At 37.8% G+C, this 17754-nt stretch overlaps 1 protein-coding gene across 2 annotated transcripts; it reads left to right on the forward strand.

Moving 5' to 3' along the window:
* Positions 1 to 5741: 5741 nt before the first annotated feature.
* On the forward strand, positions 5742 to 17699 carry LOC119555658 (putative uncharacterized protein DDB_G0271606). Of its 2 annotated transcripts, XM_037867239.1 has the most exons (7): positions 5742 to 5927; positions 6122 to 6225; positions 8373 to 8399; positions 9462 to 9659; positions 14785 to 15029; positions 15103 to 16400; positions 17107 to 17699. In XM_037867239.1, exons 2-7 carry the CDS (start codon positions 6130 to 6132, stop codon positions 17127 to 17129), a joined length of 1887 nt encoding a protein of 628 aa, XP_037723167.1. In that variant the 5' UTR covers positions 5742 to 5927; positions 6122 to 6129; the 3' UTR covers positions 17130 to 17699. The 2 variants fall into 2 exon arrangements, with proteins under 2 accessions (XP_037723167.1, XP_037723168.1); XM_037867240.1 differs by lacking the exon at positions 8373 to 8399 and having other exon boundaries at positions 5743 to 5927.
* Positions 17700 to 17754: the final 55 nt, after the last annotated feature.

A 17754-nucleotide genomic window follows, 5' to 3' on the forward strand; every position in this document is an offset into this window, starting at 1 on the left:
CATAAATCACTTTCCTAAGCAGGCCACACCTGTAAATTAGCTTCCTCCATTACCGTAACTCAATTCAATTAACATTTTTAAATGCCGCATTAGCCAAATATGTACGGCTACAAATGTAGTTAATTTTTCTCCTCTGCAAGCATATATATTTTCGTGATCTGGTAGGCCATTAATACCTGAGAAGCGTTAAAAGCGCAACGCTCCGTGGGCATTGAGGGCGGCTCTTTTGTATGTACTTAGTTGTACTTGCGGCTGTTTGCGGGGTTGACAAATGAGAGCGGTAAATGCCCCGGCCAGCGGCAGTTCCAATCCAAAAAGCTTACAGCAATGACGAGTCATTGACATTCGCAGCGATCTCTGGCTGAACTAGAAAACTTAAAAATCCGCATTCGAAAAATGTGATAATTGCAATGGAGTACATGGTAAACGAAAAATCATATATGAGGAGCGAAAGATATGGTTGGTAGGTCGATGGTGGGCATACTCTAAGTATTATCATTAACAGGTAAGTAACTTAATAATAAGGATATTTCAAATCTGCTGAAAATCATAATAAACGTTTGATTTTATATTTGGTACCCATATACCAAATTTTATAATAATTCTTAGTCATTAGAAATGTTTTCGTCTACCAAATTCGGTCTGGGAAAACTCAAAAGGGCAGGCATTTCTCTATACGAAGGAAGAGTAGGGTTGTTTTGGTATCTTTGTTATCTTGGTTATGGTATACTGTGATTTATGGTATCATATAAAAATTGTGTTATATGATATTTTTATCACTATTTTAAAAAATATTGAAGATGTTTTGATGTGGATTTGGAGGTCCAAAATCAATGTTAACCCCTGTGAGGGTACCAAAAACCATAACCATATCCGTTTATGTCCATGTTAATTTATATATTTTTGTATGCCCACTGGTACACACACCTGTAAGCGTCGCTAATTGGAAGATTTAGGGAAACAGAGAGGAAGGCACGAACAAGACGAATTAAGATCTCTGTCAATTTACGGACTGCTAGGCATACAAAAAACTTCTATTGTTCCTGCCCAAATTGGCTTAATTTACTTGGGCATGCTTTCATCACATGCCCATATCTCCATAGGGATGATGAAGCGGTTGCGGGTCTCATTTTTTTCCCAACAGGTAACTCCGGATGAGCTTAGTTTCTAACGATGAGGTGCTAATCGTCGTTCGCACGTTCGTTCCAATATAGCAGCCACAAAAAGCGGGCCAAAGATGCTCGATTCTTAGAACGCAGTTTCTCCGAGAGTCATACAGTATAGGTACTATAGATACAACAGGTACACGTATGAAAAATTAAATAAAATCCCCTCAGGAATCGTTGAAGCATTCGAAATCCGATTGTAATTACTACTTGGTTCACTCTCCCGTGACCAACTCACATCGAATGCGATAGAAATATTTGCTACGGGTCTAGGAAGTTGGGATCACTAATTGAGTGGGTAAAAGTTGTAGACAAATGAAGTGGAATCTGTAGCAGATTGTGTATAATTGTATAGGATTTATAATGGGGTTAATAACTAAGCATGGATTTTAGAGATGGCTTATTTTTATGTGAGAAAACCTAATTGGAATATGAATGATGGCTCAAAAATTTTAGGATCACTAACTTTAAAAGAGATGATATTTCAAAAATTTAAAAACAGTAATATTTTCTTTACAGTCGTAGACATTAAAATTCGCATCATAATTTGGTATTTCCTTTTTTCTTTTTCATATGCTCGTAACTTTTTCGGTTTATTTTGGTTTTCTTGTTTACCATTTTTTATCGTTATTAGCTAATTTTAGCCAAGTCAAAATGGCGAACTGCGCTAACGACCGAAAACCGTTGTTGTTGTCGCTGCTGTTGTTCATTTTTTGTTTGGCTATTATTTATGAGCTTTTTGTGATTTGTTTTGATTTTATTTTCCACATAGACACTCAAAATCAACTTGTGCTCAGTTATTAGGCACTGGCGCATTGTATTTCTGAGATACTCGCATGTATCCGTCCGATACCTGCATTGAATTTGCTTTTTTTCCATACATTTTTCTCGTTTTTAGTTTGTGTGTTTTATGTGTGTTTTTTCGCTGTATTTGCTTTTTGTTTTCTGTATTCATTTTACACAATTCCCAGGCCTAAGACGGTGCCAGTTCGCCGCTTGGTACCTCGTAGGGGCACCCCTGTATCTCCATCCCCCGGTGAATCCCCAAACTCCCCAATAAAGTCGCAGTAGTTCCAGCCGGAGACGGAGCCAAAATCCAAAGCCGGGTGCCAATTTGCGAGTCAAGCTAAGCGCATCTTTCTCTCTTATTTTTCCATTTAACTAAGCTTCAGTATGTGGCTTTATAGGCGGCGAAAAAACCCCAATCGTAAAACTTGAAAGCCGCGGACCCTCAAGCGAATGATACAGAAATGTACATATATTATCAACAGATCTGACTTTGTTTTGCAGCATCTTTTAATCGCAACTGTGTTTATTTCTAGAAAATAAAAAAGTATATGGGTTTTAAAACATTTTTTAGGAACAGAACAATGCAACTATAACCATATGATTCTTTCTATCTCAAAAGCTGATTACTTAAAAACATTTCCAAGGAATTTTTAATATTTCCAGTTAACAGGTTATAAAAAGAAACTAATAATTGTTTAGATATGAAGATAACTACAGTATTATGATTGAAAAATTAAATTCATTTAATTTCTTTAAGAATTAAAAAATATAACAGGTACTTTTTATTTTTATTGAGATTTTTCTAATCTAAAGATTACCGGATGTATAAGTGTTCTTTAATGACTTTAAGCGGTATATATTATTTTCTAGTTGATAAGAAAAATGCATATGTGTGCTGAGTATAATTAAGTTTTAATTATTTCCTTCTTATCACCTATACCATTTCAATTATTAAATAGCTGGTCTTCTTTATGATCCCTACATATTATTCTTCTTTGATATTTAATCATCATTAGAAAAAATACATATGTAAGCTGAGTATAATTAAGTTTTAATTATTTTCTTCTTATAACCTATACCATTTAAATTATTAAATAGCTTGACTTCTTTATGGTCTCTACATATTATTCTTCCAAGAATATTTAACTTAAATAATTTTCTGTTTAATATATAATCATCATTAAGAAATCCATTTGATGTGGGTTTCTTCTGGGAATTTCCAGCTGATTAGAATGCTGTTTTGCTTGACTTCTCAGCGAACTGCTGGAAAGTTATCTGTAAGATTGAAATCCAGCAGTTAGCCACTTGTTTCACCTCTCCAAACCACATTTTCAATTGAATCGCACAATCAGTGATGCAATGAGAAATTAATTTGGTTGTTCATTGTGCCATGCAAATTAGGGGACCCAAAAAGAAACTATAATAATTAATAATGTGGCAGTAACAAAAAGAAAGAAAAGGTAAATAAATGCCATGGGATTAGCTGTGGGATGATCGCAATTAGAGGGATGCTGTGCCCCATCTTCACTTTCAGATTGCATAAACATAAACAAAGAAAGCCACTTCGTCTTATTGACTAATCACTTGACCAACTTGAAGCGCGGCTTTTATTTTATTTCGTAGGTTGCCCGTTGGTTCGTTGGCTTGTGACATTTTAATCATAAACCCTAGGAATTATGCAATTAACGAAGAGAGTCGGTAAAATAAAAACAGATCTTCGGCTTACATAAGACCTGAGGCGGGTCCAATGTTGGGTCACCAAAAAATAGATAATAAACGAGCATCTAGCATGATACAAAGTTGTGGAAGAAGGAAAAAAACCAAAACAAAAGGAGAAAACTGGTTCCAGTTCAACATGGCGTATGAGTAATCTCCGAGAGATTGTCGAAAATCTTATCAATCAATACCAGTCTTCTTATTTTATAGTATCTGTTTTTTTACTCAAAGCAATTTCGAGAATTCCTCATAATGGACAATCTAAGCAAACAGCAGGCGACTTGCAGCTGTTCGAGCAATCAAGATGAACGCAGTCTATATAGCATATCTACTGGTTACTATATACGAATACCATACTCCTGGTATTCTGCATCTGTATTTAGGCAAGTGCAATGCTTTGGCCAGCTACAATCACAATGGAAAAATTACAAAAACTACTACAAAAAACGTTAATGTTTTTTTTTTCGTAAGCAACTTGGAAGTGGTGCAACAACAACTGAGCTCAACTGCAGCGAACAACTTTTAAGTCGGGGAGCAAGTTATACGAGGTCCACTCCGGTTGTTAATTTATGTGTGTGATTGTATTGTGTTGGCGGGGTTGTGCGAGTACCTTTAATTTTTAGTGTGTCGCGAGAGCTTTTTTTACCATACTCATATCCCCCATAAATATACCCTACATGGGGCATATCGTTAGCTGCGTATTTGCATAACTTCTGTATATATTATACTTTTAAGCTATATTAACTAGGGAACGTCTGGCAAATCGTTGGACTAGAAAAAAAGGCAACAATTCTCTGGCCACAAAGGCTCTAAAAATAGTTGTGTGTGTACACAAACCATTAAATCATTTAATATGGGGTTATTTTTAAATTCAATTTAATTCGCATTCGGCTAATTGCTAAGCGTCAACGCACAATCACGTGTGTAGCTGAATTGTAAAGTCCACATCAGCCGAAAGCTTTTTCTGTACCTCAACTCGGCTTCCATACAGTCTTCACTCGGTTTAAGAGTCATTAAAACTAAAAGTAGGTTTTGAACTCTATATGTTCATACGATTTATAGGTGCAACTCAAACTTTTGGTTTAACATGGAGACCATAAAACTGTTAGTATAAAATTTTGTATCTAACAAAGATATCGTTTTTTTATAATACAACATTGCAATAAAACCGAAAAAATTGAACTATTTAAGTCTAAAACTTATAATAATTCATTATACTAATTCATAAAAGCTCATCCGTATTTGTATAAAATGTATCATGTTTTAATGATTACCGAAATTTTTATAATAAAGATGATATTTCATTAGGTATACTTAATATATTTATATAGATTTAATATATTTAATATATTAAACTTGTATAGAAAGGAGTTATAAAATGTGGGTTGTGTTTTATTAAATTTTAATAGTTGATAAAAAATTATTTAGAGTTTTTTAAAATAACAGTGATATTAATATTGTACTGAACCAAAAAATGGTGTATGCGGCGAAACATTTAATGCCGTTTTCAAATATGATATCTGGTTGTTTTAACAATTGGTTTAATGCTGTATATAATTTTTTATTAAATGTGAAATACGTTTTTACTAATATTTTAATATTTTATGATTTAAGCTATAGACCAGGGATCGTAATGGGTATGATCTAAGGTTCAAATCATATAACTTTAAAACCTATAAGGACGAATCTGAAAAAGAGTTATCCAATGAAATTTATTATAAAAATCAAAATGTAAATCAAAACTTTCCTATTTCATACGATGTCGTGTAGATTATTACTACATTTTATTACCAGTGCAATTCACGAGTGACTACTGTACCCAAACTCTCATGAATAAAGCGCGACTGTATTAGTAAGCCAGCCAGCCAGCTTGAATGTGTTACTGATGGTTTATTTTTATTTTTTTATTTAGTTTAACTTTTGTTTTTCGTTCGTGTTTTCGTTTCGTGTGGATCGGGCAGCTGTCTCTGTCCCTCCCAGTGCATTGGTGTGTGTGAGAGACGAGATCGCTCTGCCGCAGTCGCAGTCGGCTTGAAAAAAGTTTTAAATCTGGTAAATCTGAAACGAAACGCGTTTGTGGCTTCAGACGGCGAGTGGCAGTCGTACAACAAAGACGTAGTATTCCAAAGTTTCCAGAGGCCTGAAAATTCCCCCTGCTGAAAAGTTGGTCAGGCAACTTTTTCAAACCAACAAAAAAAAAACAACCGTACAACCAATTCCTTTTACTTTTTGTCGAACTTTTGGAAAATCCTCTATGTAAGTGAAGAAAACCAAGTAAAGCCAAGAGGCTTGAAGAAGAAATAAAACTAAAGCAAGTGAAAAGTGATGAAAGAAAGTGTAGAAAACTGTGCCAGAAAATTAAAATACCATCAGTTATCCTTGCTTGGATTTCTAGCTGAACGGATTTCCAGTTCCTGAGAGTTAACCGATTGTATCCCAATATTTTGTAGTGCTATAGATGACTGAGAAGGATACTGTCTCGATGGCTACCGTGCAAATGAAGCCTGACTATGCGGCTAGCGAGGTCTACAGCACCGCCAGCGAACCGCCACCGGTGAGTACAGTGAAGCCTGTATTAGGTTAGACCCACTCTCTTTGTGTGTGACAAATGGCGAAACTAATTATAAGTACATTCCACATTTTGTGCGGCTATTAATGGGGGTAATTACGGTTTTGCACCGAGAAAACTTAATGCGCAGGAAAAATATTTAAAAAATATGAGTATTTTGATTAGAAACGGTTTTTAAATTTTAAATAGTGCCTGTTTTGTTTATTATCTTAACAAATATATTCTTTTTTTAAATTCGGTTAGAAACTGACACTATAATCTTTTATTTTATGATATACTTTCAAAGAAAAAATACCTTAATAATCCTTTCCACAGGTTTTAGATTTCAAGCCTTAGATTTTAGATAAAAATGAGTTCCTCAAGCTTATACAGAGCGTATTTATTTTATAGATCGTTAAATATATTAAAAATATTTTTAATTATTAAACTTCAGTTTGAGTTCAGATTTTATGATGCATTAGTAAAGAAAAAACACCCGAATGATCTAGATTTTCAGTCTGCGCAGTTACTATATTATATATCTGAGTTTAGCTGACCCGCCGAGCTTTGATTGGCCAGCAGCCAAGTGGGTTAGAAAATGCCAGGGTCACCCTTTGACTTATTGCATCCGCTGGCGGACCACAGAGCGTATGCGCAATGCGGACCTTATTTTTTCTGCACGCAGCTGCAAACGTGAGCTGCATTTTCACCAAATCAGTCTGCATTGCATGCATAAGCAATTTGCAAAATACCCAATCCCCCCCATTAATGTGCAATTTTAAAAATTATTATTGTCTGACAGCCCCGAGAGAGGGAATCGCATGAAACGTGAGCGGCTTTGACAATTTTTCTGCGGCCTGACATTTCCCTGAGACTGGGATAGTCCATAGTCGTTCGTATCTGCAAGATACAAGATATACACATTTTTCTCGACGAAGGTGTGAATGGATCTGTGTATCCGATATGGTTGGACAAATAGAAATCCGCCTCAATCCGAATCTCGGGGAGCTCTAATGCTGTAGTCACGACACGCTAATAACGCAAACCCTAAACAAACACCATATCTATATGGTACTTTGACTCGTTCAACTTGTTTTCCCTGTCATGCCATATATATATAAGGAAAATTATTAGATCTCTGGCCGTATTTCTGTATGTGTGGGCTAAGTTAAATTAAAAATTTGCATAAATTGCACCGTACATTTTGCATTTGGCATTCAAACGTCAGCATCCGCATCAGCCATAAAATGATTTGCGCGGTACCATTCACGCGAGGGTTTTCCCCTCCCATTATTATTATTATCGCCTTACCAGCGGCACAGTGAAAGCGAATAGTTATCTAACAGGCTCAATTGAAGTGCCCACTTTTATAAGCCCCCAGTAAAAAAAAACATGATTGGTCGAGGAATTACAAGTGAAGATGGAAGATTAAAAAAAATTGTATAAGGTATTGATAAAAAAGTGTAATAACATTTTGGATGCACTGTTTTTGAAAAAAGAAAAAATATTTGTATAATTACCAGATGTTTTTGTAGCATTTTAAACGCTTTTAATGGATCCTAATGACTGTAAACCAAGCCATAATAAAGACCATTAGACATAAAACGCAAAGCCTTAAAAATCAGTAAATCAGTAAAAGTAATTATCATTATTATTATTTACTATACTGTTTTGATACGCTGATAATAAATAATAAATTACCTTTTTTAATTTAATCCAAGTCATTGACTTGGTTTTGACCTTTCTAATAACTAAGTCCATCAATCAATAGGCTACTCAATACGTCAGTAGCTCTGTCTTAGCCTTCACAAATCGACCCTTGGCCAAAAGCTTTCCCTTTTGTGCATTATTTACCTTTAAGTCATAAGTGTTGGCTGGTTTTTTACCTCAAGTATTATTAAGTGACCCCACACAGATGCAGTAAAATCTCATTAACTTTTTGTCTTTACTTGTTTTTATGTACTTTTCTTTTTTAACACTCGAAACAAAAACCACAAAAATCGTTTTTCTTTCGTGGGGTTGAAAAAATGTGAATGCAAAAAACCAAAACCCAAAACCCAAACCGAACCCGAAACCGTGATTGACAATATGAAATTTTCTCTATTCCCCCGCACTCGCCACCACACAAAAACAACACTCAAAACGAACCACAGATGGGATTTTTTAACTTTAATCATCAGGTTTGTCGCTCAAGTCTTTTGTCTGCACTAAAAAAAACTGAACAAAAAATTAAAACCTCATCAAGTAGAGTAGAGTAAAGGCGATCCATTCACTTCCACTTCACTTTGCCTGGTGTTGATGATGATAATGATGATCACTCACTCCGATCGTAGCTCACTCACAATTCACTTTCGCAACTGCATTTTGGGGCCACGCCAGCCACGCACGTAAAGGTGTTAACAGCAAAAAAACACACACATTGCACACTTTTCGAGAAACAAAAAAAGATATAGATATAGATATAACCGAGAAAAAGCCGCCTCACCTGACTGCACCCACACTTTTCCGACTCTACGTCTTCAGTTTTCTCTTGGGCTTGCCATTTCCTCAATTTTGCAGTGGGTTTCCTGTTATGCAACCGAAGATCCCAAATGCGGAATTCACATATACATATATGGCATAGAGTGGATATTCCTAGTGCTGCGGCTTTTTGCATCCACTTGTAAATTTTTGCACCTTAAACACATTAGTCACGGCATAACTCCGCTGGCAAAGCAAATATTTGCGATGATCTAAGACGCAGTTAAGTCGATTAAGGCAGTTTTTATGAACACTTGCCAAAAAACTTAAATGCGTTTAACAATCACTTATTGTTTATTACCTCAGGTCCCAACTTTTGGCTGACTTTTCAGCTTTTTAACGACTATTGTCGAGTCACCTCTTTCACCTGGAAAGATTTTATAACCCCCTAAAACCCATTGATAACACAAATTGCACGGCCCTTTTCAAATTTCTTGTATATAGTTTCCAAGTCACAAACAAACTCTTATTGCACTTTTCATAAAAATTCTCTGCAACTTCAAAATTTTGAAGGGGAAAACGTGCTTGACCACGTTAAAGAGTATTTTGTAGAGTAAGGTCGTAGCTTTTACCTGACCCCCAAAAAAAAAACCGACACACAAAGAGGTCAAAGACAAAACAGCACGTAGAAATATTAAATTGCAAAACACACAAATAAATTATTATAACATCTGCATGAAAAATAGCATAACATAACTAAAAGTATTTTCTGTATTTTCCAGGCCTACAAGCGCCAGGCGAATTCGGTGAAAATTGCCAAGATCACCGCCTTCACCATCATCATTTCGTCTTTCATCCTGGGATCCTTCATCCTGGCCTCGTCCTATCTGCAGGCCAAGGCCTCCTGCGATCAGGTTCAGGCCCTCGATTCGGTGCTGGAAAAGGAGCTAATGCTCGAGACTCTGCAGCAGGTGGGCAAGGTAAGTCACTATATACATCGAAATTGATATACCAATCTATACAATCTGTACACTCCGTTGTGCCTCAATGATCCCTTGCTATGGCAGTTTAGTATCGTGTTCGTACTCTGGGCCTCAAAATTATATAGTTGGGTAATAATGGTTCGCATCGTTTGACTGCACACGCCACAGATTGGAGTAAACTCCCAAAAAAGGAGAAAAAATATTAAGCCAAATTAAATATAATTACCGGAAAATGTAGGTATACATATATATTATCTGTGATAGCCGAAAAAATATTCGCCGTTCGTGTGGATCGGTGTAATTTCCCCAGAAATGTTGTTGACTCCGCGCGCTATTAGTTTCATGGGATCGCAGACTTGTGACAGGCACTGTATGGGGTGTGTTTATACACGAAATATGATATGTGATATATTTATTTAGGGTATATTAGCTTCTTGTTTTGCAGAATTTTCGTTTAGAGAGAAAAGTAAACTGTTTATATGGTTATTACTAAAAATTTTAAGGGCCTTGTACTGATTTCAAATGTGTTTTTCGCAGTTTAAATTGTTTTATTTATAAATATCACATATAAATTAAAAAACTGACAAGTTAATCAATTTACCTCACATTTAAATTGGCTGTAAGTCACAGAGACAATTATTAAAAATTAAACGTTTCCTAGACATTTTTTATATACCAAATCTTGCCACATAACTGGCAATTCAATCAAAAGTGATTGAATAAGCACCTCTCAAGCAATTTCGCATATTCACATGTAATAGCTAAAAAATAGTATTCAATTGTTTGCTTCCTTGAGAAATTGCACGCATGTAACCAAAACCAAATGGCCATTATAAAAAAAATTATAGAAAAACAGCTTTATAGACACACCATAAAACTATGGATATAAAAAGGCTGATTGATGATTGGATGACTGGGCAAAGAGCATAATTCAAATTTAATGATCATTTGCATTCGTGTCATCAATATTCAATTAGCCGATATGGAAAGTGCAAAATGAAACAAATTATGCATACCGTATAAGTAGCTTATAAGTGATCAGTGATCAGTGATCAGGTTATTCAACCCGATGTGCAGATTGCTTATGTAAACGAAATGAATGAACGAATGCAACGGATAAATTCAATCAAGCGAAATTCCCATAATTTGACGCTTAAGTGGACACCAAAATGGTGGAGTTGGCTTTTGGAGCTTGCGACATAATAACCAGAGAGCAAACAATTGCGAATCAAATGCCAGACAAAGTGAAAGCAGCATTCAGTAGTAGTAGAAAAAAAAAACATGTTGCAAGCCACATACAAAGATACTCACATACAACACAAATCCACTCAAGCGGGCGTGGGCGCAGCAATTGTTGCAGATGTTGCTGCTGTTTTAGCTGTTGCATCCAAAATGCCAGAGATCATCAGCTGAAAGAGCAGCTGCCTCTAGAGATGGTCGGAAAAATCGTGAAAGTGATTTTTTCCCAATGCAACTGAATTGTTATGTGATCACTGTACACCCAAAAAAGCCAAACCCTCTAAAAAAAATACACCTTTTTATAAAGGCTCATTATTGGAATATATGAGCTCAATTAATTTGATTGTGCTGCGATTTAATGGATAAGAGTGAAAGCTGCCAATAATTGTAAAGCAAAGCCATTTTAATGAACCATTGTTTGCTCTAAACTTAAAAAAAAAACAGAGTACAGTAAAATACATTTTTATTTAATGGAAAAAAGCAATTTCAATTTTAATATGTCAATTAATACGGTAGTTAAAGATTACATATAGATTTTTAATAACCTAATAATGGCTTATAGAAATGAGTAGTGATTTGAATTTAATAATTTTCAATCATCGGTAAATGAAATGGCTTATACTCTCCCAAGAAATTAATACCGATTTTATTTTTATACGAAAAATGCCATTTTTAATCAAAATATGTGTGTTACTTTGGTATATTAAGTTTACAATGGCTTTTGGACTCCCAAAATATGAATGATGACTTTATTCTCTTGTTTTTCTTAACTTTCGTTTAAAGTTACCCTTTTTTTTCCTAAGAATATTTAATGAGGCCACTAAGATTTTATAATTTATGAAAAAAAAGGTAAATTGAATACATTAATCTTTAAGCTGGGATTTAATAAAATCAATAAAGAGTTGGTTGACTCACAGGAAATTTCTAGAGATTTTATCGGCATCGATGTCATAACTTTCTTTGAAAGGAACATTTTTGATTCCGACAAATATTTAAAGAAGTCAATGCCCTTTCTTTTAAAAACCTCTCCGCCTTAATGGGTTTTTCCCAGAATCTCCAAATGGAGTTAATAAATCCCCCACCTCCAAAAATGCAATTTCATACACCTCCGTTTTGAGTTAAGATCTCCTCCTGATGAAGATCTTCTCACGTGGCCATCGCTTGCAACAGCCGGGCCATAATGCAATTTTGCTGTCATTTTTCGTTTTATTTCTCTTTTTTTTTTTGGGTTTCTTTTGCCGGCTGGCGCCGATTGGTACCAAATACCAACCAAAAATAAGCAACTGAACAACCTTTCAGGCAAACATCCCAAGCATCCAGCCAAAAGCCATCAGCCACTGAGGCTGAGAGACCGAAGACCAAAGACCGAAGACCGGAGTTCCATTGTGGATTTGGTTTTGGTTTTGGTTTTGGCCATTGCCGTTGACTGTTTGCCATTTAAGGCAAGTTGCGCGCTTGAGTCTTTCGTTTTTTCTTCAGTTTGTTTGTTTTTTTTGTTTTTTTTTTGACAAAGCAAATGCTTTTTGGCCTGACGATTATGTAATGTGCCGACGACATACAGACAGGCAGCACATATAGGTAAATATAATTTATCTGCTGTTGTGCAAAATGGTTTGGCACTTTGCGACGGAGATGGAGAAAAACTTATTATGCTGGCTGGGGCAAATGGGATTTTTTTTATGGATGATTTCCCTAAAGAAATTGCCGTGGGGCCGCCTCTAGAATTACAATTGCAGCCGGCGACTGACGTGCGTCAGTCAGTCGGGGGCTATAAATAAAAGTTTTGCAAATTAAATGCCTACCGTCTGACTTTGGACGGCTGTCTGTCATTTTAATTGCACACCGAGCGTTCAATTTGTAATCATTTAATTGTCATCTTAATGCGACTCGAGTCGATTCGAGAGTCCATTCCCCACATGTCCCTCGCGCAATAAACAAATTAGGGGCAGACAAATGTTCTCATTGTATTATAATAGATCTTATCTCCAGACGCGCCTGGCCTTGAAAATCAACTACGAATGCGAAAAGCAAACAATCAAATCAAGCGAACTTGTTTGCTAAACTGGTTGGGTTTGGTTTCGATTTCAGTTTTTCTGTTTTTACCTTTTTTTCTTGCTGTTTTTCTCTTACACATATGATTTTAAAGTGAAATTTACGGATTGTGTGTCACCTGGCCTGGAGAGCACATGACTCAGGTTTGACTCAGTTTTTGGTCCATTTTGCATATAGACGGGTTTTTGATGGAGATGTGCGGCTTTTCTGAGAAGCTGTGGAAATTTACCTACATTTTACACACAAAGAAATATCTTTTAAAATTGGGAATAGTTTAATTGTCATAACACTTATAAAAATAATTTTAAAACCTGGCACCCTTTTGATTCTGATTTAAAAATGATTATAAAATGTGTACATTTTGATTTTTAACAAAACAAACGTTAAATAAGTAGTATTTTCTTTTTGCCTATTATTAATGACCGCGAATTCTTTAGAGCAATGGGATTTTCAGATTGTGAGGGTCATTCTTCCCTTCTTCCTTTTTTTTACCCCTAGCACTTTTTCTTAAGATTGGTTTTATAAGAAAATCGATTCTTTAGTTACCGTGAATTCTTGAGAACCAGAGGATTAAATTCTTAAGATTAATTTAACCTATCTTTGGGTTAAAGAAGACTTTATTCTCCCAGATAAAATTGTTTCCCTAATATCACTTCTAAAAGTGAATGGCAAATAAAAACAAAATTTTTCAAACTTCCTGTTTTAAGAATCATTGGAGAGTCTTTAAAACTAAATACATAACTCATCCATAGAGGAAATCCGAAGCGAACTCGTCTCTTTTCAATGTCAACCTCTTTTGTCAAGTACACGGTGACCTGCAAAATAAGCCATCCACAAACCGGATATATAAAGCATTATCCAAATATACCCCTATCCCGCTTTGGCTCCGCCCAACTCCCCCTCGTTCGTGGCTCGGCATTAATGAGTCGCATATAATTTAAATTTATTTTTCGTTTGTTTATTTCTGTGGCCATTGCGGCCGGGCATGGATTTTTAGCCCAGCCACGATCCAAGCTCAGATATAACCATTTGTTCGACTCGGCGATTATGTAATTTCGCAGCCGTTTCGCTGTTTTGTTTAGACTTCTCGAGCCGCAGCAACAACAAGTTTATTCCGATGGCATTTTACTTTTTGTGTTTTCGGTCGTATGTAGGTTGGGGTCACATCTCCGCCGGGCAATTGACTGCGCTGACTGCCACCGGGTCGGGTCTATACCCCTGGTCTGAGCCCCTCATTGTTTCGAGCACGAAGAGTTGGCTGAAAACCCAGCAAAAACTAGTCAAGAAAATAACGAAAACAAACTTCAAAGCAGACACTCGGTTTCTCAGTTGAGGGCTCCAAAACAACTTTGTCAATTTTGCGACAAAACGATGGGAAATTGAGGGTTATCAAAGCACACAAGATGATTCAAGACTGAAAATTGGTACTCTAATTGAACTTGGTTAAGAAAATGACGTAAGCAAATAATAACTTAAAGATTTTTGTAGATATGGTGCCCAAAGTAGAGGACAAATAAAAAATGTTATAATTTTTATAGTGATTCATTTACTGATTTAGATAAGTGGTCAACGGCGGAAACAGCGCATACAGCCCTTGGGCTAACCCATTTTCTCTGCCGGAGCTCTGCCAACACACACACAGCATACAAAATGCCAACATGTCTTTGCATGCTCTTTCTCTACTGGCAATCATTTATATGGGTCTTATTAGAATTTGAGATAATATCGAATAATAGATGAAAGATATTCTGGAAGCCTTTTACAGTAATTACATTTTTTAACGAGTTCTAAAGGTATCTAACATTATTTTTCTTATTCCTAATTTTTCTAGGAACTTCCCCGTGCTGAGCCCCTCCTGGGCGGAGCTGCTGGATCCACCGATGACTCCGAATTGCAGAACCTGGAGCCAGAGAGCCGCAAGGCCGAGGCCACCCAGACTGCCGAGGAGCACTCCGACAAGGACAACTCCTACTCCGACAGCGATGAGACCGATGAGCTGCAGAAGTACCCCGGCAAGATGCCGCTCGAGCTGGACTTGAGTGACCTGGCTGCCGCCATTCTGCGCAACAACAAGAAGTAAGGCTTACATATAAGATATACCATGCCCAGTGATCTCTAATGTTTATAAAATCCCACTCAATCCTTGCAGATCTCGCATGAACTGTGTGGTGGAGCGCAAGCACGCCGAGGAGATTGTCGACTCGCCCTCGAAGACGGTGGCCCTGCCCTTCGGAGTCAACCTGACCACGGATCCCAAGAAGGCCCGCATCACCGGCGAGCGTATCTCGATCTTCTGTGACGGCGGCGACGAAAAGGACAAGGAGGAGAAAGAGGCCAAGCGCCAGCGGGAGCAGGAGGAAGAGGATTCCGATGAGGATGGCGAGCCACTGAGGCCCATGTTCATTCCCTTCCAGCGTGTGCCCATTCCCTTTGGTCGCATTCCCGACCAGATGCCATTGACCCACATGCCACAGCGAATGATGCCCCCGGCCATGCAGATGCACCAGCAGTTGCCCCACCAGCAGCAGCAGCAGCAGGGACCCATCATCATCCGCCAGCTGCCGCCTCCATTCCAGCAGCTGCCCATGCGTCCTCCCATGCCGCCGCAGGTGATGCAGGCTCCGCGCATGGAGTCCTCCGAGGAGGCGCAGATGCCCAAGGTCCAGACCGTGCGCATTCACATGCAGCAGATCCCCTTCCGCGAGATCCATGTGGCCGACGATGTGCCCGTCCAGATCCCCTTCCGTGAGATGCATCGCCAGGAGATGCAGCAACGCCAGGAGATGCAGCAGCGCCAGGAGATGCAGCAGCGTCAGGAGATGCAGCAGCGCCAGGAGATGCAGCACCGCCAGGAGATGCAGCAGCGTCAGGAGATGCAGCAGCGCCAGGAACAGCGTGATACCCCCCAGATCCAGATCCAGCCCATGCCCTTCGGCATGGCCCTGCAGCGTGTGGGCATCACCGCCGAGGACCTGAAGAACATCCAGCGCATGGCCGAGGATCGCATCACCGACGAGCTGCGCCGCCTGGCCGCCGAGGAGGGTGCCGAGTCCAATGAGGCCAGTGAGGAGGATGTCTCCAGCTCCGGCGAACAGGCCACCACCGAGGCCCAAACCACTGGCAACCAGCAGCAGCAGCAGCAGCAGACCGTCCAGCCTGAACAGCATCAGCAGGAGCAGGAGCAGCACCAGGAGGTCAGCCAGGAGCAGCAGCAGCAGCCGGAACAGCAGGTGCCCACGATCCGCATCCAGCGCTTGATCCTGCAGCCCCTGCCGGAGCAGCCACGTGACACCATGACCCCGCCCATGCCCGACCAGCCCCAGCAGCTGCCCTTCGGACGCATGGTCTACGGCCGCAGCCTGGCCCAGCCCGTCCGCATCCCCGTGCCCATGATGCAGGCCATGGAGGGAGGAGCCGCTGTCCCCGAGGAGTCCCAGCGACCTCACTGTGAGTACTTGTTCTAGGGAACTTTTCTTTGTTCTTCGGATAAGCTGTTTTCGGATTATTATGAAGATGCAAATTAATTTCTGTTAGTCCTTGAAAATGCCACAGCCAATATTCGATTTCTTATCACATCATTATTTTTTTATAAACAAGAATTAGTTAGTATCAATATCAGAAAATATATACGTATGTGAAATATTTAATTAACATCCTTGGCTGGTTATAAATGTAAAACCCTATGTATAAAGGGTTAAAAGTATTTAAGATTTTAAAATAATTTGGATTTAACAAGTCTGAAATCGAATGATAAAAAAATGATTTATAATCGTAAAATGCATTCGACACCTTACTACGCATCAACTCGGAATAATTAATGAATAAACCATAAATGTATCTTCATAAATGTAATGAATCCCATAAATATTGATCAATCAATTTTACAATTTAGAGTCTTGATTTCCAGTCTCAAAGTATATACATTCTCTCATCTTGTCACATTTTTTATTCGGAGATATTCTAAAAACTTGAATTGCGTTTAAAACCAGATTCAGGAATTAATAGACCATTAATTGATGCTGACAAATGTAATTAACTTGAGGACAAGTTATTGCCAAACTAAAATGAGCAAGAAATCTATGGTAGCACAAGACCATTTTTTATATTTCCAAAGCAGTTTTTAAAATGAAACCATACCATTTTTCCTTTACAGTCGTTCAGCCTCGTTCCGTTTAAGTAACAAGAAGACCACGCCTGTGATTGCTGCTGTGCGAATCGAATCTCGACGAGAGGATAGAACGAGAAGAACTAGGAGAAGGAGTCATCATGTCCCTAACCCAACCCGAGGAATCTATTGAATTGTAACCGAGTCGTCCCGATTTGTTTTCATATTAAAGCAGCTTTAAAAAATATGTAAAAACCAAAACAAAATCAAAAACTTTTAAGCATTACTTTCAAACTCTTTTGGCCTTCTTCTATAATTTTCAAAAACAACAACCACACACAACAACAAATATTCTCCTGAGAAAAAAATCGTGAAAGTTTTCCCAGTATTTTTTTCTTTCAGTTTTTTTGAATTGTCTACAGTTTTGTTTTCACATTCACACAAATAAATCCGATGGAAATTTTTGTACATAAATTATTATCGTATTTTTAATTAATTAATTGTCTTGTGTAGTTGTTAGTAAATTAAGAACGATGCTGAAGCTGATCTGATCTTGATCTTGATATAATCAAATTCCAAAACCAACGACAGCAAAGAGAAATTTGTACATTTTATATAAATATATATACTATATACACACACACATTTTGAAGCGAATAAAATTGTGGATAATTGGAAATCAAAAATAAGAAATGT

This window comes from Drosophila subpulchrella, chromosome 3L (genome assembly GCF_014743375.2).
Source record: "Drosophila subpulchrella strain 33 F10 #4 breed RU33 chromosome 3L, RU_Dsub_v1.1 Primary Assembly, whole genome shotgun sequence".
In the NCBI taxonomy this organism is placed as follows: Eukaryota; Metazoa; Arthropoda; class Insecta; order Diptera; family Drosophilidae; genus Drosophila; species Drosophila subpulchrella.

Bases quoted from the DNA above. Each gene is read 5' to 3' on its own strand.
- LOC119555658 (XM_037867239.1), top strand. From the start codon at position 6,130: ATGACTGAGAAGGATACTGTCTCGATGGCTACCGTGCAAATGAAGCCT. The intron at 8,400-9,461 runs GTTTGTCGCTCA...TGTATTTTCCAG, and splicing joins TTTTTAACTTTAATCATCAG to GCCTACAAGCGCCAGGCGAA. The intron at 15,030-15,102 runs GTAAGGCTTACA...CAATCCTTGCAG, and splicing joins ATTCTGCGCAACAACAAGAA to ATCTCGCATGAACTGTGTGG.